The sequence below is a fragment of the Ruditapes philippinarum genome, unplaced genomic scaffold (genome assembly GCF_026571515.1).
Source record: "Ruditapes philippinarum isolate M1 unplaced genomic scaffold, ASM2657151v2 ctg3183_1_1_1_1, whole genome shotgun sequence".
Classification (NCBI taxonomy): domain Eukaryota; kingdom Metazoa; phylum Mollusca; class Bivalvia; order Venerida; family Veneridae; genus Ruditapes; species Ruditapes philippinarum.
The window spans coordinates 54,260-77,774 of record NW_026856612.1 but is presented as its reverse complement, the minus strand read 5'-3'; the positions used below and the strand labels follow the sequence as shown (position 1 = coordinate 77,774).

At 35.0% G+C, this 23,515-nt stretch overlaps 2 protein-coding genes across 2 annotated transcripts; both read left to right on the top strand.

The window, feature by feature from the left end:
- The first annotated feature begins 892 nt into the window (after positions 1–892).
- On the top strand, positions 893–10,795 carry LOC132747124 (betaine--homocysteine S-methyltransferase 1-like). Its single transcript, XM_060736438.1, has 7 exons — positions 893–1,003; positions 2,788–2,978; positions 6,636–6,830; positions 7,110–7,221; positions 8,236–8,414; positions 9,352–9,433; positions 9,640–10,795. Exons 1-7 carry the CDS (start codon positions 979–981, stop codon positions 9,984–9,986), a joined length of 1,131 nt encoding a protein of 376 aa, XP_060592421.1. The 5' UTR covers positions 893–978; the 3' UTR covers positions 9,987–10,795.
- Positions 10,796–15,130: 4,335 nt separating this feature from the next.
- Positions 15,131–22,953, top strand: LOC132747125 (betaine--homocysteine S-methyltransferase 1-like). Its single transcript, XM_060736439.1, has 7 exons — positions 15,131–15,385; positions 16,545–16,735; positions 19,633–19,827; positions 20,081–20,186; positions 20,396–20,574; positions 21,146–21,227; positions 22,030–22,953. Exons 1-7 carry the CDS (start codon positions 15,373–15,375, stop codon positions 22,383–22,385), a joined length of 1,122 nt encoding a protein of 373 aa, XP_060592422.1. The 5' UTR covers positions 15,131–15,372; the 3' UTR covers positions 22,386–22,953.
- The last annotated feature ends 562 nt before the right edge of the window (positions 22,954–23,515 follow it).

Below are 23,515 nucleotides of genomic sequence, written 5' to 3'. Positions count from 1 at the left end.
TACTCCTTTGTAGCAGTTATGCAATACGATACAAAACATTTCTAAACCATTTTGAATTTGTTAAGATGCCCAACTTAGATTTTGGAAAAGTCCAATTGAAAATTTAGGGATTTCAATATGAAATGGGAAAAAATACGCTATGAAATGTAATTTGCCTGGCCAGTATAGTCTGATTTTATTGACCTGTCAATTATGAATACATTATAGCACTCATTTAAATATTCGATCCCACTTCGGTTGTGTCCGTTTATTTTACGAGAATTAATATGGAGTATATAACTAACGTTTGGAAAACTCCCACTAGCTTAATAAAAATTCTCGTAACATCCGCAATAGCGCAGCCGGTTAAATGATTACCTACTGCATGAGAGGTTCGAGGTTCGATCCCTTCTTTCGGCTTTCTTTTTAGACTTATTCTTTCTTTATTTTTAAGAATTTTTTAATAAAATGGTCAAGCGCCTGCAAAATTTTCTACACGGATATGAAACACCTAAGAAACACTGAATTGTCACATTTTGTGTACTGAAATTACATTTTATTGATTTTAATCCGAATGAATTTTCAGAATTAATTCTATTATAACAAACAGTTATAATATAACAATGTTATATACAAAAGTATAGTATTTACAAAAAAAGTGCAAAAACATATTAAAAACGGAACAACCATAACTTCAAAAATGTTGAAAATAGTTATGAATAAGAAAAAAACCTGGACATACTATGTCTCGATCTACAACACGTTGGACATTCTCACGGAATTTACCGAGCATTTATCGAATATTAATATATGCTGTGCATTGACCGTATAATTAGTATGGAATTGACAGGTTAATAAAATCAAACAATAATAGTTTACTGATTGTTTAAAGTTTATTTACGATAATGATAACTAAGGGAGACTATTTTTGCTATATCTTTTTTGTTATCATCCTATCTTGAGTAAACTCCCCTATCTACTAGACGCGTCGAAAGAAAAATGGATACGAAAAAGACAGTAAAAGGTTTCTTATTTTTTTGAGTATTTTATCTAAAATGATTTAATTATCAAATATCTATTTTAAATATAATTCTAAATATGTTATATCATTTTGATTAAAACAAGCTTTACTTAGGTTCATAATATAGCAAACGAAATAAGTTTTACGATATTTTACAGTTAGCATGCATGTTTTTATGTCAGCATTTGAAGCACGCACCGTAATTGTTTATTATGATTTTACAGTTAGCAAAAACTTTCCATTTTATATATTTATTGGTTTTTAGTCAGTTAACTGATTTTTAATACATGTATAAAACCAGTTCTTACATCTAGTGTGATGTTCCATATACATGTACATTTTGTACCTTGATAGGTACAAATGGACTAGAAAGTAGCTGTTGTAATTGCACAGGGTTATCGTCAATTTGTCCACATAAGTCAAGCAGATAATAATTAACTTCCGAGATATTTCGACTCTTTTCTTGTATTTCCGTCTATTTCCGTGTAACAAATAATTTGACACGTCTTCCGGTAAAAAAATCAACACTTTAGAAACATCTTAGATTATGTTATCGACATGAGTGCATATACATGTACATTATTTTACAAAATACATGCAATTATGGCCGCGGTTTGTGGTTCTTTCTATATTAATTTGCCATCACAATTATTGCCATTGAAGTTGAAAGAATCTAACATCACCTGGACGTCATATGGACGTCTAAACTAGCAAACCATTCCTTTTACCGTATTTTAGTAGGTTTTTCGGTCGCCTTTAGTTTTACTCTTTACCGTGACACTGGCTTGTGCTTTACCGACGATCGTTATAGAATTTCCCATGACAGCAAGACGACAAAAGATATTGTCTTATTTATAAATGCCGTATCTGCCCAATGTTTGACGTCATTCTGTCATTACAGCAAAACCGGTGAGTCAACCTGGACCTTTAGAATACCGTTCCCATGCACAAGCGTTTAACATTTAGAAAATGTCGAAACATTTCCCGGTCCAACATTTTGGGACATATATAAGTCAAGGTCATTGTTTTCTTTATAACAAAATATAAAAGGGTTATAGGAATATTTTTATTTTGAACTTTTATTTGACACGATAGAAGGTAACTTGGATAGGATCTCATGCTCTGTAGCGCCTATTGTGATCCATTCTGCCGAATTTAATGAGTAACAGACGAAGATACCCCACGATTTACACTTTTATTACACTCTTTAACGAATTTAAACTATATATTCAACCATATCATAATTGGCAAAACGCCAGTAGTGTCATTCTAGATCACGATTGAGTTTCCAGTCGTATTTATGCATGTAAAACATGCATATTAAATGTTGAAAAAAAATATATTACATGTATAAGACTACGAAAGCATAATAGTGTCAAATGAAATAAAAGGCACTATAACGCGAATCAGAAAGGCATGGTTACGCGAATAAAGGCGTAATTCAAGTTAAAACGTCATTTGTTTCGCGTTACTTTGTATCTACGTTATCACGCCTTTTGTTTCGCGTAATTATGCTTTTTGATTCGCATTATTATTGCCTTTATTCGCCTTTATAACGCCTTTACATTTTTGAATTTTAAAAGAAGTAAATACGCAAAACAAAAGGCGTAATAACGCGAATAAAGTCGTGATTTGCGTTTTTACGTCATTCGTTTCGCGTTAGTACGTTTTATTCGCGCCATTACACCATTACATTATTTAATTTTATTTTATTTTATACTTTTAGGATTTCGTAACATTTACAACATTTCTATATACCATACCAATAAGCTATAAACATTTTACAGGTCTACGTGAACAGTTACAAGATGGCGGAAGTATCGTCATAGCGGAAGGATATTTGCTTGAATTCGAAAGACGTGGGTATCTTAAGGCAGGAGGTTTTGTACCGGAAGTAGTCATAGAACATCCAGAATTGGTGCGTACATTACACGAGGAATTCGTTCATGCAGGAAGTGACGTTGTAGAGGCTTTCACGGTAGGTTTTTTACAATCGGAACATTCTCGGCTATTATCACCTTATCCGAAGACTTACGGAAAGGGCCGAAAAGTTGCGATTGAGGTTTATTAGTGGTGATGGCGTATGAAACACGTGGTTAATTCATTAAATCCCGATATACCCCAACATAATTCTGTTGTAATTTTGTTGTGATTAATGCTTCCGAGGGAACACTTTGTTTCCAGATTTTTATACTTCACAACAGCAGGTGTCAAGTGCTGTGTGGCAGCTATAAAAAGTTGCCCCGTACTTCACTTCAGTGTTGTTATATTTTTCTGGTCCTTCGGGATCATTGATGTGTTGAGAATTGAGTACCGCTCAAGCCGGAGCTAGGGGGCGTGAGGGATGTTGCACGTATTCATTATCCCTCATGTAGAGACTCAATCAAACCGAGTCTGCAATTCTCTTGTAATTTTATTGTGATTAATGCTTCCGAGGGATCACTTTGTTTCCAGATTTTTGTAAAGGGATATACTAGCGCGAGACTTTTCGTCTATACGGCCGTTTGGCATTTAACGTGCGCTTCTTCTCTAAATCAGACTTCACAAAAGTAGTTGTAATGAAACCTCCTTGCATATAGTGTAAGGACTTAGCCCTTGACCGACAAACGACCTTGACCTTACAGGCAGATTCCTTGAAGTTTGCTTTAACTGACTATTACTACGTAGATGGATCTATTTTATTCCTTCTTGGGTATAATAACCCTTAAAAATACCTTTTTAGAAGATTGAACTGAATTTGACCTTGAACTTTATATGACCTTGCTCTTCCTGGTATATATATTGAATTTCCCTGAAAATGAGCATAACTTTGTTATCAATGGACAAATATGATCCGTACTTGGAAATACATGAAACCCTTATGTTGAGCAATTCAAATGCCGATATGACCTTGAGCTTGACCTTGAACTTGTTTTGACAAGGACAGGGTCGATTTTTTTTAATTTACTAATTTAATTGGAAAAACTTTGTTATTGGTGGACTGTTTAATTCATACTTGGACAAACAAGGACTTATGACAAAACTGACGTGTTAAATATTCAAGTTTGTCCTTTGTCATAATTTTGTAAATAACGACCTAATTCGATTCATTTCTTGACTAAACCACACCTAGGACAAAATCATCAAATAAAGCAAATCAAGTATAACCTTGACCTTTAAAAACCGTAAGCTTCAAGTCTAAGTATTGCATTTCAGTACAATTGGTCAAACTGTTGTTATTAATGCTAAACCTCCTTGAACCGGAAGTGATTGACTTCTGTCGTCGTTGTTGATCCAGTTCAACCTGCAAATCCACGAAGGCTCACTATTCTTGGTTATTGACTTTAAGTTCTTATGTTGATGTTCCTAACATTTATAAAGGACAGTTCCAAATAAATAATAAATTCAGCCCGTTAAGGGTTCATTTACACTTAAACGTAACAACACAGCTCAAATCCGTTCCTGGATCCAGCCAATACTAAGCAATGAGTGTAATTTTTTCTCGCTCACGTAAACAATGACTAGCCCCTGATGGTGTTTGAACCAACGCGGGTATCAATCCTTAGATTACTAGTCCGGCGTGTTAACCACTCGGCCACGCCGCCACTGAGAAAAATTATTAAGACATGACCTTGACCCTCAAGTTAAAATTCAAAAAATTATTTTAATTATGCAGAATTTTGTAATTTATGCACATAATTGATTGACCTTTGGGCACAGCGACATGTTGGATAACACATTCGTACTGTCAAAGGTGAAAAGATTTTAACCTTTCTATGACCTTGACCGTAAAGGGAATACTTTTCTACTGTAGATTTATCAAATTTCCGATTACTCTGTTTTTTATAGATGGATTTGGTTTATACTTGGACAAAAACACTTTTAGTATTGTGTCACTTAAAGTTGCTCTTGACCTTTGAATATCTTCTTACCAAGAAGGCCTCTGTCTTGTACAAAGAAAAAGTCAAGTATGACCCCTGCTTGCAAGTGCTCTTGTTATGGAATTAAAGCTGTAAATTATCATCTTGAGTGAAAGTTTTAATATTTTAAAAATGTTTGTTTTCAACTGCTTTTTGCATTCATGCATGTGAACTGACCTGAATCCTATTTAGCATGAACTAAACATGAGATGGCTATCTACTGAAGCTCTTGTACTCGAACTTTCACAGTGGATCATAGGTTATGAAGATATGAAATATTTTATCATGGTCAAAGTATGGTATATGATAACCGTGTCATGTAAGAATCATGAGAAAGTTCAAGTTCAATGTTTACAACATAGTGTTCAAAATGGACTTACGTCACCCATTCAACTTCATGTTTGTTTACCGTCCGCTATCTCGCGGTTTACCTTGACTTCGTTCTACAAATTTTACCAGTCATGCAATGTTACACAAACCTACTTGTTATTTTTGAACCCAACAATTTAATTAGATTAGATCCCCGTGATATCTTACATGGTGATAATAAATTGACCTCTTACCATTTTAAGTATGCCAAAGATTCGTACCTTCCTACGGTCATTGACCCTACATCACGGATATAGCTTGCTTGAGCCGCATTACAATTTTTGCAGTTTAAGAAGTTTCCTATGTCCTATAGAAAACTTATATAACTCCTAATTAGAAGTTTTAAAAGCCTAATTAGGACTTTGTAACTTCTAATTAGGAGTAATTAAAGAAATATTATGACTTAGCTGTAGCTGTAAATTAGGAGTTTAAAAATCCTTATTAGGAAAGATGATATCCTAATAAGAACTTTGTAATTCCTAATTAACGTTTTACCCCATGAGCATATTGTGAAAAATGGCAATTTTCATTGAATAACCTCCTGTTACAAGTTCCAACTGCTATAAAACTATGAAAAATGCTTTAATACTGATGAAACTTGGCACATATGTTGACTGACAACATGCTCAATCTTAAATTTCCTGTTACCGTGACAACGGGGGGACGTCTCAAATTGCGAAACATCTCTATTTTGCATTGTTTTTTCCCACCAAAACTGATTTCAAAGTGCTGCAACTTCTCAATGCAATGAGATAGAGTAAAAAGCTTTTCAGCGTTCGTTACACGTCACCTTAAGATCGACCTGATTTCATTTTTAGCCTGTCACATGTCCAAAATTTTCTTGGCGATGTATCATTTTGATGGGGGGCCGCGCCGAAAAAGTGGTCACTTTTTTAACAACATTTCTCAAACGAAAAAACAATGTTTGGGACCTAAATAGGGCATTTTTTCATTGTTTGAGGCCTCAAAGGGGGGGGGGGGGCAAAAAGCCGTCAAAACACGTCTATATGAAGGAAAAGTTAAGAGAAAAAAGCCTAAATAGAAGAAATAAAATATCCCGAATAGGAATTTGAAAAGCCTTAGAAAAATAAAAAAATTTCTCAGAATTTTGTAACTCCTGAAAAAGATTTTAATACAAAGTACTAACAAGGATTTTAATTTCTAATTTCTAACTTCAAATTTCGCTTTGTTTTGTCCTAATTTGACTTTTTTAACTCCTAAGTAGCAGTTACAATGCTCCAATTAGGCTTTTATAGCTCCTAGTTAGAAGTTTACTGTACTATAGAACATCAGGACGTTCCGTACTCATTTGCATGTATTGAAATTGGGTGTGCTGCTGATAAACTGCTTTCTTTTCTTGTCGTCAGTATTATGGTCATCGGGAAAAGTTGCGATCCATTGGTCGGGAAGATGACCTTGAAATACTCAACAAGAATGCGCTTCGTATTGCACGTGAGGTAGCAGACAAGACGGGGACGCTTATGGCGGGAAACCTTTGCGTGACCGGCGTCTATAGTGCAGACGACAAAGATTCTCACGAATCAACAAAACAGATGTTCACTGTAAGCCATACAGTTCATACAAATGTCGTACACAATTTTTATACAAATCTTGCTATATTCATTTTTTATACATGTATATCTGTAATGGCATTTCATTTTGCATTCAATCACTACAAAGCAGACGACACTATATAGGTAGTAAAACAGCGCTATTATTCAATTATTATTTTGTTCTTAAGAACCATTACTATACATGTAAAACTAACTTTTGATGTTTCTTAAAAGTTTAAATTTGTTAAAACAGTACAATTTGTCGTCTGATGTAATTCTTGTATATAGGAGCAGGTAAAATGGGCTGTGGAGGGTGGTTGCGACTATATCATTGCTGAAACGTTTGGTTATTTGGGTGAAGCACTCCTCGCCCTTGAAGTGATTAAAGAACATGCGGAAGGTGGGTGTTCATTAACAAATTACATGTATAACTGATATAAGATTGAGCTTAGATCCGATAATATTTACAGTACATTATTTCTGTTCATAATAATTATTTCATTATTTCTGTTTACAACATGCGACTCAATTCAGATTTATTCTGAATGCTCCTCGTAAAATGGCTATAAAAGCAGACGAACACTTTCATCAATCGTAAAAAATTAATTTTGATTACGTAAGTATTTTTCCATGTTCGTGGGAATATCTTTAAAACCGTAGATAACACACAACCAAATTGCACAGGTTCAAAATGTAGCGCAGACTTTGTACCATGTACACAGTTATTGACATTAAACATTATTTGATAATTCAGAAACACATTTGTTTTTAAAATAAATGCCTATAGTGAAATGTAAATATTTATTCAAAAACAACGTCACAATTTACAAACAGCTTGAATTTAAAGTTCACAATTTCAAAAATGCAGACGATTAAATTTAGCGCTTATGTTGAGGCTCTAAAAGAGGTTTTTGTTACTTTCACTTCAGAAGTCATACTAGTTTTTGAAATACCATTTGTAGACTTTTTCATATTTGTTCAATTAATTCATTTTGTGCATATTTTGTGTTTCACTCATCTATTTCACTGAATTTTATTAAATTAATATATAGTCTCACAAACTTCCGAACATTTCCGATATATGGTTAATATATTTTCGAGTAAGATATCAAAACCAGAAAAAAAACAGTATTTTTCCCTAACAATTCTAGCATCATGGCTCCAAGTGTTGTTCGGTTACAAAGGAAACCAGGTCCGGTTGGTGCAGGAAGTGGACTTGGAAGTTGTATCTATAGTTGTAAAGGCTCGAAAATCGCGTCATAAATACCTAATGAAATATCTATGTTCAAACTAACTAACTAAATAAACAAACACGTAATTTTATTTCAATTTTGCACGAAAAATAATGTGATCTTAAGCTTATGATTCAAACTTTATCTACGTTTTTAAAAACCACATTTATTTTATCATATAGGTATACCGGCAGTTGTGACGCTCACGGCGTTCGTACCGGATGTGACGTTAGACAAAATACCATTTCCAGACGCATGCCGGAAGTTAGAGTTAGCAGGCGCTTCAGCTGTAGGTCTGAACTGTACCCGAGGACCAAAAACAATGCTCCCACTGCTGAGAGAAATAAGAAAAGTTTGTCAAGTAAGAAAAGTTACTGCTGAATTAACATTTGTAGAAACATTTTAATATTACATCGAAAAAACAATCCACATAATTTGAAAAAAGGGAAAATTTTGAAAGCTTGAATTTCTCATTAAAACTGTTTTCAATTGCTTCTCCCCTGCACCGCATTCATCTTAACTTTAAGATTTTTATCTAGCTATTCGTGCAATATAATATGCATCAAGTATTAAACAATACAAAAATCTGGATTTTAGTGACATTGTTATTGACAAAAATCACGAAACATGTATCATTATTTTTTATGTGAACATTAACTTGCATAATAACTAGAAATGTCAAATAAATGCGCTCAGCACATTTGCGATAAACCAAAAATCAAAACAAACGTAGAACGCTAGTCAAGTTCTTAAGATGGTTCTAGTTTAAGTTCTGTATCAAGGGTTATCACCAAAAAAAACTCATAAATTGAAACAGAAGTAAAGTTAAAATGTTTTAACTTTAATGTAAAACAAAACATAGCTCTGGATAACATATTTCTTTTAAAATACATTCAAATATCTCTTTTCATTTTGTTCTCTTGTACTCTTTTAATACTTTTCCAATTACACATGTACTCTTCTTCTTTCTCTACTTTTCAATAGCTCTATCACTTCTTTACTTTTTTCAATTCTTTACTTTTTCAATTCTTTGCTTTAAATGTTTCGCACACTTCTTTTAAAAACAGAATTGTTTTATTTATTCATTCAAGGCAAAGGAACTAATATTAGCATAAAAAATCCGCTAAATATAATCATGCAAACTCGATACTTTCCGCTTAATATAATCATGAAAATATTGGTATTTTCCGCTTAATGTGTCAAATATACCCAAAATTATTAATGTACTTTGTTGCAATATTAGAGTTATTTGTTCTGAAGCATAAAATATAAAAGTGTCTTACTTGTATCTTGTTTAGGGACCTATTGCTGCATTACCAGTACCCATGAATACAGACGAGAAGTGTCGGACAATGTATTCCTTAAAGGACCCGCAAACAGGTTAGAATGCATTTAAATTTCAGATAAAACTATTTTGTTACTGTTTTTAAGTTTTCTATATAATTATCGCTTCAATAAAGTAACTCAGGTTTTCCCCTGTAGTTAATAAAAGATAAATCTGATAGATAGGGCTAATAGACAGTCGACTAAGAATATTTTTTCAAAGATTCTATTTCAGTGTGAAATGTCAACTTTAATTTTTTCAGGCGAGTTGATGTATCCAGAAAATATCAACGGATTCATTTGCAACCGAAAAGAAGTCCGTCAGTTCGCAAGAGAAGCTAAAGAAGTCGGAGTACAATATATTGGACTATGTTGCGGTAATGCGGCCAATCTGCTTCGTGAGATAGCGGAAGAATACGGGAGAAAACCACCAGCATCTGCGTACGCACCGGACATGTCAAATAATATAATGATCGGAGAAGCAGGCGAAAAAGTAAGTAAAGAGGGCCGGATGGTGCGGAGGTACTCCCTAGGGGAATTTACTCAGGATGAACTTGAAGCGTTGCATAAAGAAGCCAAGAAGCTGGACATTCACCATGAGCATGATTAATGGTACGGATAGACGAACGGAATCACACGGAATTTAGCAATATCTGACTCGGCGGAAACGACGAAAAATCGAAGACTTTTCACGTTATGCATTTATAACGCTGGAATATTTATATTGACAAAAGGGGTGTCGATAATTCTTATATAAAAGGATACTATTATCGCCTAAATTTTAATCACCCAAACAGTTATTCATATTTTATCTGTTCAGCGTAATAGCGTAGTGGTAGATACCCTAGTTCGATTCCTGGAAAAGGCATTTTTCTTTTCTTATATTTTTGTGTTTTTAGGTATTTTAAGTTCCTCGTGAATTTCTTTCACCCACTACTATTAGAGAAAATTTTATAGTTTTACACACATTCGCTTTCAGCAGCAACACATTCGTGATTAGAGTGATAAATGAGAAATGGAAGAAAATTAAATATATAAATATACAAATGAGCCGAAATTGTCAAACAAATGTTGAAAATTGAATTCAGAGAGAATACTATTCAATCTGTTAATTAAATGACTGTTAACATCAAATACATTCTTTTTTTCTAAATCGTTACAAGTTTAACTTTAAATTGTATAAAAAAATTAAATAAATCACAAGTTTATTAAAGAGAATATGAAAATGTTTTCTGAAAGTAAAAACCATACAGACACAAAACAAAAAATATTGCACAATTGCAGATTTGATCTCGAAAAATAAATGATTTTCTTCACATGAACTCTTCTTAATCTGAACTCTCTTACCACTACGCTACTCGGATTTACGTGTCTATGTAAACTTTTATTTTCTGTATTGAAATAAAAATGCAAAATGTATGCACAACCTTTTATGTCATAATAGTACGACCGATTAATGTAAACGTTATCGTGTTCGACTTATAATAGAAATAAATGTAGCACACAAAAACATTTCAGCAACATGTTATTCATGCGCAAAGTTAAAATCTGTTTTGTTGGTGACAAAAGAAACCCCATTTCATAATTTTGCATACTATATTCAAAAGTATTCTTCATATGATGTCAAAACATGTTATGATAAGTGAACCGAAGACACGTTTGATTTGATAACATACAGTGCAACCTATATTTTTGTAAATATAAAGAAAATGTGTGTGCCAATATATTGTAATCTGGATTGTAATCAAACTTTAAACTTTAGGTTTTGATTTTTTTAAAACACACATGAACTTTAATTGGGTATTGACCTACAAATGAAATCAGATACAAGACGATTTATGAACTATGTGTCCGACATCCGAATTTGTTTTACAATACGAGCTCGTGAAAATTCGGTACATTTCTACATAGTCATAGAGCAACACCGTTACGGAAATTTACGGAAATTGTCGAAGTTATAAGAGCAAGTGATATGGAAATGACTTCAGGATAAGATAGTTCCGCAGAAAGCCAACGGCCTGGTCAAAACGCACACATCACCGCTATGCCGCGGTGCTTCAATGACAACAGATACAATTACCAAGATTTGACCAATTAAGCCCTTACACCGCGTGTCTTAGCCAATCAGAATGATGCATTAATAATTTGCTTCTTTAAAAAGAAGCATGCGAAAGGTCTTTTTGCAGCTGTTGAAGATTTATTTATTTCGAAAATATTTGGAGATACTCTTATATAAACACCAGAGATTTTCCAAAACGGGCATACAGTATGCCAATCAAACATTTTTTGTTCCAGATTAACATTAAAAATGTATATATCATTTGATTGGAATAAACGATATTTACAACTGCGTGCCTCCAACCACAAAATTTCAAGAAAATCAAACTTGAGAAAAATGTGTGCCATTTGCGCCATTTACGCAAAAAAAATCTCCGTTGCGTAATTTAGTCATACCGGTTCAAAAGTTAAAGGAGCAGCAAATTTTTTGGTACACGGTTCACTCGGTCATATAATAGTGCATGATGGTATTGTAGCTATAATGTTCACTGTTACTATTTTTGGAACATTAAATAGTAACACTCTATCTAGAAAACAATAATCGATTTATACAAGTTAAATGATTAAAAACGGAATGAACCATTGATCTTGGTGTTAAGTAACGTAAATAATATTTTCCGATTTTTCCTTGTACCGATTTGTTCACTTCGATAATTATTTTTCGTTAAAGACAAGTCGTATTTTGAAGCGGACCATGCGCATATCAATTTTGTAGACTGATTCTTATGATTTAAGGCTTAAAATGCGATGCATTAGTTTCAATTTGACACGCAAAAATGGATGCCGCCAGCAATCATTCTCAACACTGTGGAGAGGTCTGATGACCCCTCTAATGATTCGCTGCTAAATTCTGTCCAAAACGGTATTGGATGACTATATTTTCCAATTACGTCCAAATGTAACAGAGCATGCTAATCATCATCATGCCTTACACCATTCCCAGTTTAAAGCAATAATTAATTATTTATTTTTAATTTATATTATGCATGGCTATACGGCAATTATTTCATTTGATAAAAACCAGGGGTTTTACAAGTTAAAAAGCAAAATAAAGTATTCAAATTGAACGTTTTACCCTAAATTATATCAAACATTTTCATGAAGAATTTTGTATATAATCGCTTTATGAGGCTTTATGAATAATGGATAATAGCCTTTATAAAATAATGATCACTTAAAGAATGAGTTCGTATAAGGGCCTTTGAGAAGCAAAGTTTCTTCAAATATCGTAAGAAAATGTCTATTACAAGACTATCTAGAAATGTCTAAGTCAACTTCAAACTCGCTAGTGGAACATGGGTCCGGACTTTGACGTTTGGAATAAATAGACCTTTTTACAGTACGATTTTTCCATAGCAACCGATGTTGCATTTCGCGCATGCGCATTCTGCGTAGGGCAAAAGCGCAATAACGATAGCATACATTTAGCGCACTTAAAGTCTTTAAAGGGCGTGATTTTCAAGTTATGTCACCCAGAAAAAAGATATTTTAGGATGAATTAAAGCGGTAAGTACTTAAAACGTGAATTGATATTTATAACAGATATACAAAATTAGCGGGACTTATAATTCAACGACCAAAAGTCCTCTGTTCAAGGTATCATTAGGTGACTTTTTCATCGGTAATTTAAATTAAAACAGCAGAGTGTTAAAGATCACATTTTATTACATATGTATTACATAATATTAAACAATTGATATTCCTTTGAAAGTGGATTGACAAGGCGGTAAGTGTCAAAAAGATTGACACGTGACCGGTTGTTATTTGCCAGCTACTAAAGCTACAGTCTCACTTACATCCCGGCAGAGCCCCGGTAGACGTCCGGGGTGATCCGGGAACGACCGGGGTACGACCGGGAACAACCGGAGTACATCCGTAACTCTGCCGGCAACGTCCTGGATGATCCTGGATGATCCGGGAACATCCGGCATTCGACCCCGGATGGAATAAAATATTTAATATCACCGGGGTGGTCCGGGATGATCCGGGAAGGTATAGCATTGCCGGCTTCATCCTTAGCTCTGCCGGGAACGACCGGGGTTATACCGGGGAAGCACCGTAGCTCTGCCTGCACAAACCGGGGATGATCCGGGGTATGATATAGCCGGTAGACCTACGGTAGAGCCCCGGAAAATGCCGGCAGAGCCCCGGAAACTACAGGCAGAGCCCCGGATGATAAAGGTAGAGCTACGGTTGATCCCGGTAGAGCCCCGGCAAAGCCCGGATCATTTCAAAAGAATAACGACAATTTGCGATGATTGCACTTGCTGGTATAAAAACCCCTCCCAATTCCCTTCTATCCTGTATGGCATAAGGATTTTTCAGAAAATCGTCATGAAATACTATTCTGGAACAATAGATATTATATGAAATAAAAATTATGTATGAATATTATCATTTTCGGGCGTTTTCAATCAATCAGGGGTTCTACCGGGGCTCTGCCTGGATCGTCCTGGGCTCTACCGGGGCTCTGCCTGCATCGACCGGGGCTCTGCCTGGGTCAACCGGGGCTCTTCCGGCGTCATCCGGGATGATCCGGAGCGTATCCTGGGTGGTTAGTTGAGAACTACCGTAGTGCTGCCGGGGTAAGTGTGACCCCAACAATAATTTCACCCCGGATCGTCCCGGATCATCCCGGTAACTTACCGGGATGATCCTGGGCTCTGCCGGGAGTAAGTGAGACTGAGGCTTTAACAATATCATTCAACCGGGTCGTTTAAGTACCATGACATAGTTAATTGCTTAAAATGCTGAATTGTAATTAAAGTAATTTTTATTTATACTAACCTCATTAATGTTTATTGATTTTGTGAATTGACAAAATTAATAGTGTACGTGACGTGCATTTCCATGTGTTACAAGGAACCGGACAAAATGTGTGTTATTCCACCACCCATCTTAACTTCACAAGAGTTTGAAAAATTATTTAAATAAATTATGTGACTTAAAAAATTTCTGTTTGGCATTTCTGTCAAGTTGGATAAAGGAACTGAAAACTAAAAATACATTATATCACGTGCTCCGACATTTTTCAGAATGATATTTTACCTTGAGTTTAAATGTCAATAAAATTTATATAAAAATGTTACATATTATATGTAATAAAAATATTTTTTTAATATGGACGTTTTCAACAACAATTAAATTGACTTTTTTATTTGCTAATATATATATTTCCACATATTTTTACAACAATAATCTCAATGTCAGGTCAGTGATCGTAAGGAGAATTCTTAAACAATCGTCTTTTCCATGCCTTTTTTGGGCAATCTTGGCCACAAAGCTATAAAGGCAGCTTTTGTGTTTCTGTTAAAGGCTATTTTATATGATTTTCTAATTTTTACCTTAAACAAACTCGGAACTGTCTATGAATTTCTACTTCATTTCTATGTAGGGCATGTCTATTTTTTGCCCTACACAAATTGCGCATGCGCAAAAATACTACTTCCGGTCATTTTTTTCATAGCAACGGACCGCGTTGTAAAAAGGTCTATATCACTCCCCCTCCCCTCCTGCTGCACCCGTGATGCGTCTTGGATATATCCCCACACAGCATATATAGACATTCGGCAATGCGGGGACAGGCGGAGACGGTTTTAAAACTCGGTTCACTTCCCGTGCTGTCTCGGGGTTTGAGGCCGGGATTACACTTGACTAGTGCAATTATACAAGCCAATTCATGTACGTACGCCTCTTAGGCTACATACTGTGTAATTGCTCTATCATATAAACGGTGTTCCATAATTTCACATAATCATGGATGTTATCAACCCGATGTGTAAATAACACACTTTGTATGGTAAACATTCATGTAGATGCCCCTGATTTTTCTCGCTTACAATCTCTAATTTATACATTGTAAGGTTTTGAAAGACATCACTCCGTCTTGGATTTTGAAGGGAATCTAGAGGAGCATTTTGAAGGGAATCTAAAGGAGCATGACGACAAAAGGTAACTTTTTTCATTTTCTGACAAGGAATTAAACTGTCATCCTCTAAAAACACATATCTCTTTTTTTCTATGTTTTTTGTTGCTGCTGCTGATATTGTTGTTGTTGTTGATGATATTGTTGTTTTTGTTGTTGGAAGTGGTGGTGGTATTTTGCTTTTATAAAGGTGGTGATTAAATGGTGGTGATTAAGTGATCAGTTAAGATAAAAGTATTTATACCAGAGACATAGATGTTATCTACATCTCTGTTTATACTAAAAGGTATCAGTGTACGACTGCAATATCTTTAAGAAAACAATATTTATGGATACATCAAAGGCACCTGTCTAGTGAGAGGACGGGTTAGAAGAGAAATGAGTCTCATTACTTCCTGTTTCATACATCCCGATGTTTTTGGGCCCCAGAGAGCGTAACCTGTCGATCTGCGATGCGCGTTAAAACGCATCAGTGCATAATTATGAAGTAGTTTTTATTTCCTTTTTGATGCGCGTTAAAACGCATCAGTGCATAATTATGAAGTAGTTTTTTTCCTGTTTCATACTTGTACAATATTATACCTTAATTATTGTTATTTTCCAAAACATTAAAATGTGATAAAAACAAATTCAAATTTGTATAATGAATGTTGGTTCATTCGAAAAAGGGCATCGTTATAATGCACCAATCATTTGAAACCATTGACCCATCCCAGGGGACAGGCTGGAAGGCGGAGTGAAGTAAATAAATTATGTTCAACACTGCTTGCTATGTTTGTTTGGTTAACGGCTTACCAACACAATTTAGGTCATATGGTGCCAAAACAGGACAGATGGTGATGGCTAACCTCGGGGGTTACAAACTTCAAAGCAAGCCCGGGGTCAAAACCAATTCACCTGCAGGAATCCATAGACTCCAATTATTCGAATCCATTAAGTCGCCTCTTAAAATCACGCAGGGTTCAACGGTGGCTGACATTCTGATGCCCCAGCCCTTAAAGGCAACCCCTCAGCCATAAGGGACCTGATATAATGTGAAAGAAGATTAAATAAGATAAAAAAAAGTATAAAACGAAAATCGGGTATTGTTTTACTCGCAGTAGGTTGGCATTTGCCTTTGCATTATATTTATTTTTTATTTGTTTTTATTTTTGTAAAGTAACACTAAAGCTTTATTGTTTGCAGGACTAGCCGAACGCCTTAAAGATGGTGAAAACATCATCATCGCAGAGGGATATATGTGGGAATTCGAGCGTAGAGGTTATTTGAAGAGCGGCGGTTTTGTACCGGAAGTCGTCTTAGAAAACCCAGAAATGGTCAAAGCAATGCATCGCGAATATGTCCACGCAGGAAGTGACGTTGTAGAAGCATTTACGGTAATGAAACAGTTCCAGTTCATTAAAAATACATGCCTGACGAGTTAAATTTTAAAAAGCTGGTTGTTTTTTAAGCTGCAAACGCCTTTGCAAGATATGAAGAAAAAATGTTAAGGAGGGTTGTTTTGCACCATTTATTCATTTTGGCACTTGTCAGCATAAACTACAACGACATTATCAGCAATTGAAATAACCTTGATATTATATGCTATACAGGTTTTTGACAGTTTATATAGCCCTTTAAAAACAGTTGTTTACCTACATAACCCGAGCCACTAGACGAGGGTTATATTTCAAACGTTTATATACGGTCATATAACCTGTGACGAATATCTATAACGAATTTATAATACAGCAAACTTCCTTTTAATGCTACAATGAAATTTCGTCATAAATTGCCAGAAGCCGTGTATATACATGTAAAAATGTCTCGATTATGCAATGAAATGTGCAGCATTATAAGATAAATCTAAGGTTTGTTGCTTACTATTATCATGATGGCCTAAATAAATGCAGTGTGTCATTTGTTTAACCACGGCTGATAACAACAGTGCGCACACACCGACCTTGAGCAATAAACAACCTGAAAAAACCGGACTTTGGCAGTTTTTAACTACCTGGATTTTCAACCCGTATAAAGTGGGTAAAGATCCAGATTAATCTAGGGGAAACTACTCTTACATCTTCATATAAAAATTATAAATTAATTATATTATACAAGTTCAAACCGCTATAGAATGATGTCACATACCGGTATAATAAATGGTGTCACAAACCGCTATAAGATGATGTCACATACTGTTAAGAGATGATGACATATACCTTTATAAGATGATGTCACCAAACGCTATAAGATGATGTCACATACCTGTATAAGATGATGTCACAAACCGCTATAAGATAATGTCACAAGCCGCTTTAAGATGAAGTCACGTATGATACCGGTGTAAGATGATGTCACATACCGCTATAAGACGATGTCACAAACCGCTATAAGATTATGTCACATATCGCTATAAGATGATGTCACATACCGGTATAAGATGATGTCATTACCGGTATAAGATGATGTCACAAACTGCAGTAAGTTTATATCACACACCGGCTTAAGATGATGTCACAAACCGCTATTAGATGATGTCACAAACTGCCATAAGATGATGTCACATGTGATACCGGTATAAGATGATGTCACATACCGCTATAAAATGACGTCACAAACCGTTGTAAGATGATGTCACAAACCGCTATGTAAGATGATGTCACAAACCGCTATAAGTTGATGTCACATACCGGTTTAAGATGATGTCACAAATCGCTATAAGATGATATCACAAACCGCTATAAAATGATGTCACATACCGGTATAAGATGATGTCATAAACCGCAGTAAGATAATATCACACACCGGTATACGGTATTAGATGATGTCACATATGATACCGGTATAAGATGATGTCACAAACCGCTATAAGATGATGTCACAAACTGCTATAAGATGATGTCACATATGATATCGGTATAAGATGATGTCACATACAGCTTTAAGATGATGTCACAAACCGCTGTAAGATGATGTCACAAACCGCTATATAAGATGATGTCACAAACCGCTATAAGTTGATGTCACATACCGGTTTAAGATGATGTCACATACCGCTATAAGATGATGTCACAAATTGCTTTAAGATGATGTCACAAACCGCTGTAAGATGATGTCACAAACGGCTATATAAGATGATGTCACAAACCGCTATAAGTTGATGTCACATACCGGTTTAAGATGATGTCACATACCGCTATAAGATGATGTCACAATCCGCTGTAAGATGATGTCACAAACCGCTATATAAGATGATGTCACAAACCGCTATAAGTTGATGTCACATACCGGTTTCAGATGATATCACAAATCGCTATAAGATTATGCAACAAACTGCTATTAGATGATGTCACATATTGTAATAAGATGATGTCACATACCGGTATATGATGATATTACATACCGCTATAAGTTGATGTCACATACCGGTTTAAGATGATATCACAAATCGCTATAAGATTATGTAACAAACTGCTATTAGATGATGTCACATATTGTCATAAGATGATGTAACATACCATTAATAGATGATGTCACATACCAGTATATGATGATGTCACAGATCGGTATAAGATGATGTCACAGATCGGTATAAGATGATGTCACAGATCGGTATAAGATGATGTCACAGATCGGTATATGATGATGTCACAGATCGGTATAAGATGATGTCATGTCACAGATCACTATTAGATGATATCACATATCGCTTTTTCAGCATAATTTAAAAAAGAAAAACATTGTAAGAAAATAAGAATGTCCTAACATAACTAAATAGCTCACCTGAGTCGCACTAATTAGTTGTGTGAACCTACGTATCAATAAATTGCCGTCATGCTTGCATGTAAAACTATGCACAATTATGCCTCATACGGAATTTTGCTCTTATACACGTTTGTTAGAAAAAAAATGAATAAAATTCAACTCTAGGACTCTAAGAATTTATTTTAAAAAAAAGATTGTCTTGTTGACCATAAGTGACTTAGGGATTAAGTCCATGCAAGGTAACTACGCCCTATTTACCTAATATCATTAAGTTGGTCAAAAAGTAGCTCAGACCTTATCCATTGTGGTCAGGACTTGCATAACTTAGTAAAATTATATAGTACTTTTCAGAGCAACATTCTTTGATAGACAAAAACTTTGGTTGTTTTTGAAAGGTGTTGCACTACAAAGGTGAAATCTTTTTTGAAGTCTTGCTTTTAGAAAATTTGATATTGCTGTTGTAAAGAGGTAATTGCTCTGCAGAGGTCCGCTCTAAAGAGGTTGAAATTTATTTATTTTTCTTTCACAGTATTATGCTCATCGTGAGAAGTTGCGATCCATTGGAAGAGAAGATGATCTTGAAAGAATGAACAAGGCCGCTCTTCGTATGGCACGTGAGGTTGCAGACGAAACTGGTACACTTATGGCGGGAAATATAAACGGAACTGGTGTTTACAGCGTCGATGACAAAGATTCTCATACTTACGCAAGAGACATGTTCACTGTGAGTTTAGACACTTGTTTTCTAATTTGAAACGTTATTTACAGTCGAACGACGAATGTGTGTCCCTTTATGCTATTAGCATTTGTGAACGAACACTTGAACGAACATTGCTAAGATTTAATGAGTGAAGTTGACAGCGAAGTCAATTGACTTCATTAGCTTTTTTCTGATATCATTAGAAATTATAAATTTAAAGAATGCTATAATTAGGCAATTAAAAGTAATAAGAATGATTTCGTATGTTTGTCTACAGGAACAGGTGCAATGGGCCATTGACGGTGGGTGTGACTATATCATTGCAGAAACGTTCTGTTACCTTGGTGAAGCTTTGATAGCTCTTGACGTCATCAAAAAAGCAGGTACTAAGACGGTGTCATCTGTTTGACTGTCAAAATAGAACCATACATTAGACCGCTTAAAACTTGTAACAGTTCAGATATACATGTAATATTTATGAAAAGAATTTTCTCAAACTCTGGCTACAACCTAAATAATTAATGAAAAAAAAAGAAATATTCCGTTTAGCATATAAGTTTAACAATTATGAAATATCATATTACATTTGCAGGCGTCCCTGCCGTCATGACCTTGACCCCTTACGTTCCCGACATAACCCTTGATGATATACCATTCCCGAAAGCTTGCCGCACTTTAGAAGAGGAAGGTGCCGCGGTAGTAGGCTTAAATTGCTCCAGAGGACCAGATACCATGTTGCCCTTATTACGGAAGATAAGAAAAGCTTGTAAGGTATGGACTTAACATTATGCGTGTTTAAATTTAGACATTTCCCCCCAAAAAAGAGCATTGCCTGTTGTTGTGTTTTTGTTGTATTTTTTTGTTGTTGTTTTGTTGTTTTTTTTGAGTGGGGGGGGTGTAAATCTGAAAAAAAAACTTTTAGATTACACGTACACTGTTAACGTCATTGTGAATTCAAAGCTTAACTGCTAAATGAAAAACAGCAGGTGTTCCCTTGAATATTATTTTTGTTAGGGCATGCTTCTGTTTAGAACCACTTGCATTCCTCAATCAGCTTCCCACCGTGAAATAAGTCAAAGTCCATTGTGAGATTCAAACCTAGGCGGTTACAGTTAAATGGTATCCAAAATCAGTAACATAGCACGTTCTTTTAGTTTACCACATATGCTCTATTCTTCTGCGTTATAAGAGAAAGTATTTAGCTAGTTTTAAGATAACACCATAAGTTGAAATGGCAAATTTACTTTTTTATTTTTTAGATACATGTAGTACAAAAGCATATATACGTACCTGCATAACGTTTTAATATTGCATCATATTAAACCTGTATTTTTAATTTCAGGGACCGATTGCTGCCCTGCCTGTTCCATTTAGAACCACTGAGAAATATCCGACTTTTATGTCATTCCGAGAATCGGACACTGGTAAGTGCATGATCTGTAATTACAAATTACAGTTGTAATGTACATGAACAAGTACATGTACTCACTACAGTGTTGGAGCAGTACCTCCAGACCTTGCAGAAGTCATGATCACAAAGTAGAAAAACGTCGCTGTTTCGACTATTTTTACGTTTTTCATTCATGATCATATATAAATCGATGTGAAGAGGTGATTTAGACGTCTTAAAGTGCATTTCGGTGGTGAAAAGGCGAATTTTAGTTTTTAATCATTTAAGCACCTTGTCCGGTATATACCGGAATACGGTATTTAATGTAGCTGCAACACTTTGTTTAGTCTAACACTAGCCTGCTGACTTTGACTAATGGATTTGCCCTGCTTTTCATTTGGCACAATCCATTCAAAAATGAAGGAATTTCAGTATCAAAGTACAAACAGTACAGAGTCCTAGTCAGGCTGCACAGCGATGTCTGCTGACCCGGGCTTATACTAGTGTCAAAGAATTATCCCTGTAAAGGATTTAACATATGTCAAATCTATTTGTTGTTGTTAGAGCTTGAATACCATGAATAGATTTGAAAAGTTTCGCATTTTATACCACTTTTTAGCCTCTTGAAAATTTACTCAACTGTTTAATGTTCATATCACAAATTCTAAGGTGTTATTCTAAGAGTTACACCCTACTATTGATTAATGTTAGAAGGAATTGCGTTTTTGTTAAATCTTCAAAACTAACTTGCAAACAAAACAAGCCCGTTGAGATAAATAAAAGAATAATGTTGCTAAATCTACTCTTAAATCTAAAACCTTTATTTCATGTTTCAGATCGCCATCTGTACCCACTTGACCTTACATGTTGTTTGTGCAATAGAAGTGACGTCAAACGATTCGCCGAGGAAGCGAAAGATATCGGCGTCCAATATATCGGACTGTGCTGCGGGAACGCTGCAAACATGTTACGCGAGGTGGCGCAGGTTTACGGCCGGGAGCCGCCCTCGTGCGCATACTCGCCGGACATCTCTCTTAATATTCTAATCGGTGAAACAGGCGAGAAAATTAATAAAGCTCATTCAAAGGTTAGAAAATTCTCTATAGGAGATTTTACATTGAGTGAACTAAAGCAATTAAACCTGCAAGCTCACCATGAAACAGAAGAGGAACATAAAGACACTGACAATTGAACAAAAGAAAAAGCAATAATATTTCCCCTTTCATGTAACTGATTTCTGTAGAGGGGTTTACTTCTCAAAAGGACAGACATTTTGTTGTACATGCAGTTCTAAATTTCACATTATGGTATTATAAGTTTAATTTACCCTATCAGTAAGGATATAACTTCATACACGAATGACGTATTTTGTCCTATTTAAGTTGATGGTCAATATCAATGACGTTTAAAATTACGTCACATGAACGGACATTTCTTGACATTTGATACAATTGCACAGTATATTGAGGATATTTGTTTCTTTAGAGCGAATATGCTATATATCACATATCACACTGAGAAGTGAGAAAATTGTCACGAGCGCACACCCAAAGCTATATCACCCACACTGTGAGTGATACTATAGATTTTTTGATTTTATTTCACGAACTTAACCCAATATTTCACTGTTTATCATAAATAAAATTAATCACAAAAAGCACAAACTTCTTCTACAGAAGTTGTATTTATGTGATAGTATATATTATACATGTATCTGCACTGATTCTATTTTTAGATATTGTAATAAAGTATTTATCGGATGACGTCTTAGTTATAACAATATTTTTATTATTTTCATTTTTGACCAAAAAAAAAAACAAAGAATTTTATGCAATGTCTAAGGTAAACGCCATTTGCAAAACACAACTCCACGCGATTTCACTCTAATAGCAATACGGTTTGTAAATGCTTACTAATAAAAGTAAATGCTTTAAAAAAAACTTACTTATAACTAGAACTGCCACTGCCATGGCGTGAATACCCCCGCATACCACTTTGTCAGAATCAGCAGTGGTCATTTAGAGCTCAAGGACAATGTCCCTGCCAAATCTGAGGTTTCTAAGCCATTGCATTGCTAAGTTATGTATTCTACATGCTTCAAATGTGAAAATGTCAAAATCAATACACTGCGGACAGGCATTCTTAAGCATTTGAGCAGACAAGCTTATTATATTAAAATCTCTGTGACCTTGACTTTTGACATAGTCACCTTAAAATCAAAAGGGGTCATCTACTAGTCATAAATAACCTAAATACTAAATATGAAGACTGTTGACCAAAGCATTCTTAAGCAATTGAGCGGACAAGCTTTTTTTAGTCAAG

Excerpts from the sequence above, each read along its gene's own strand:
- LOC132747125 (XM_060736439.1), top strand. Across the intron at positions 20,187-20,395 it reads TGACGTCATCAAAAAAGCAG|GCGTCCCTGCCGTCATGACC; the intron begins GTACTAAGACGG and ends TTACATTTGCAG. Across the intron at positions 20,575-21,145 it reads AGATAAGAAAAGCTTGTAAG|GGACCGATTGCTGCCCTGCC; the intron begins GTATGGACTTAA and ends TTTTAATTTCAG.
- LOC132747124 (XM_060736438.1), top strand. The coding sequence starts at position 979 with ATGGATACGAAAAAGACAGTAAAAG. Across the intron at positions 8,415-9,351 it reads AAATAAGAAAAGTTTGTCAA|GGACCTATTGCTGCATTACC; the intron begins GTAAGAAAAGTT and ends TATCTTGTTTAG. Across the intron at positions 9,434-9,639 it reads CTTAAAGGACCCGCAAACAG|GCGAGTTGATGTATCCAGAA; the intron begins GTTAGAATGCAT and ends TAATTTTTTCAG.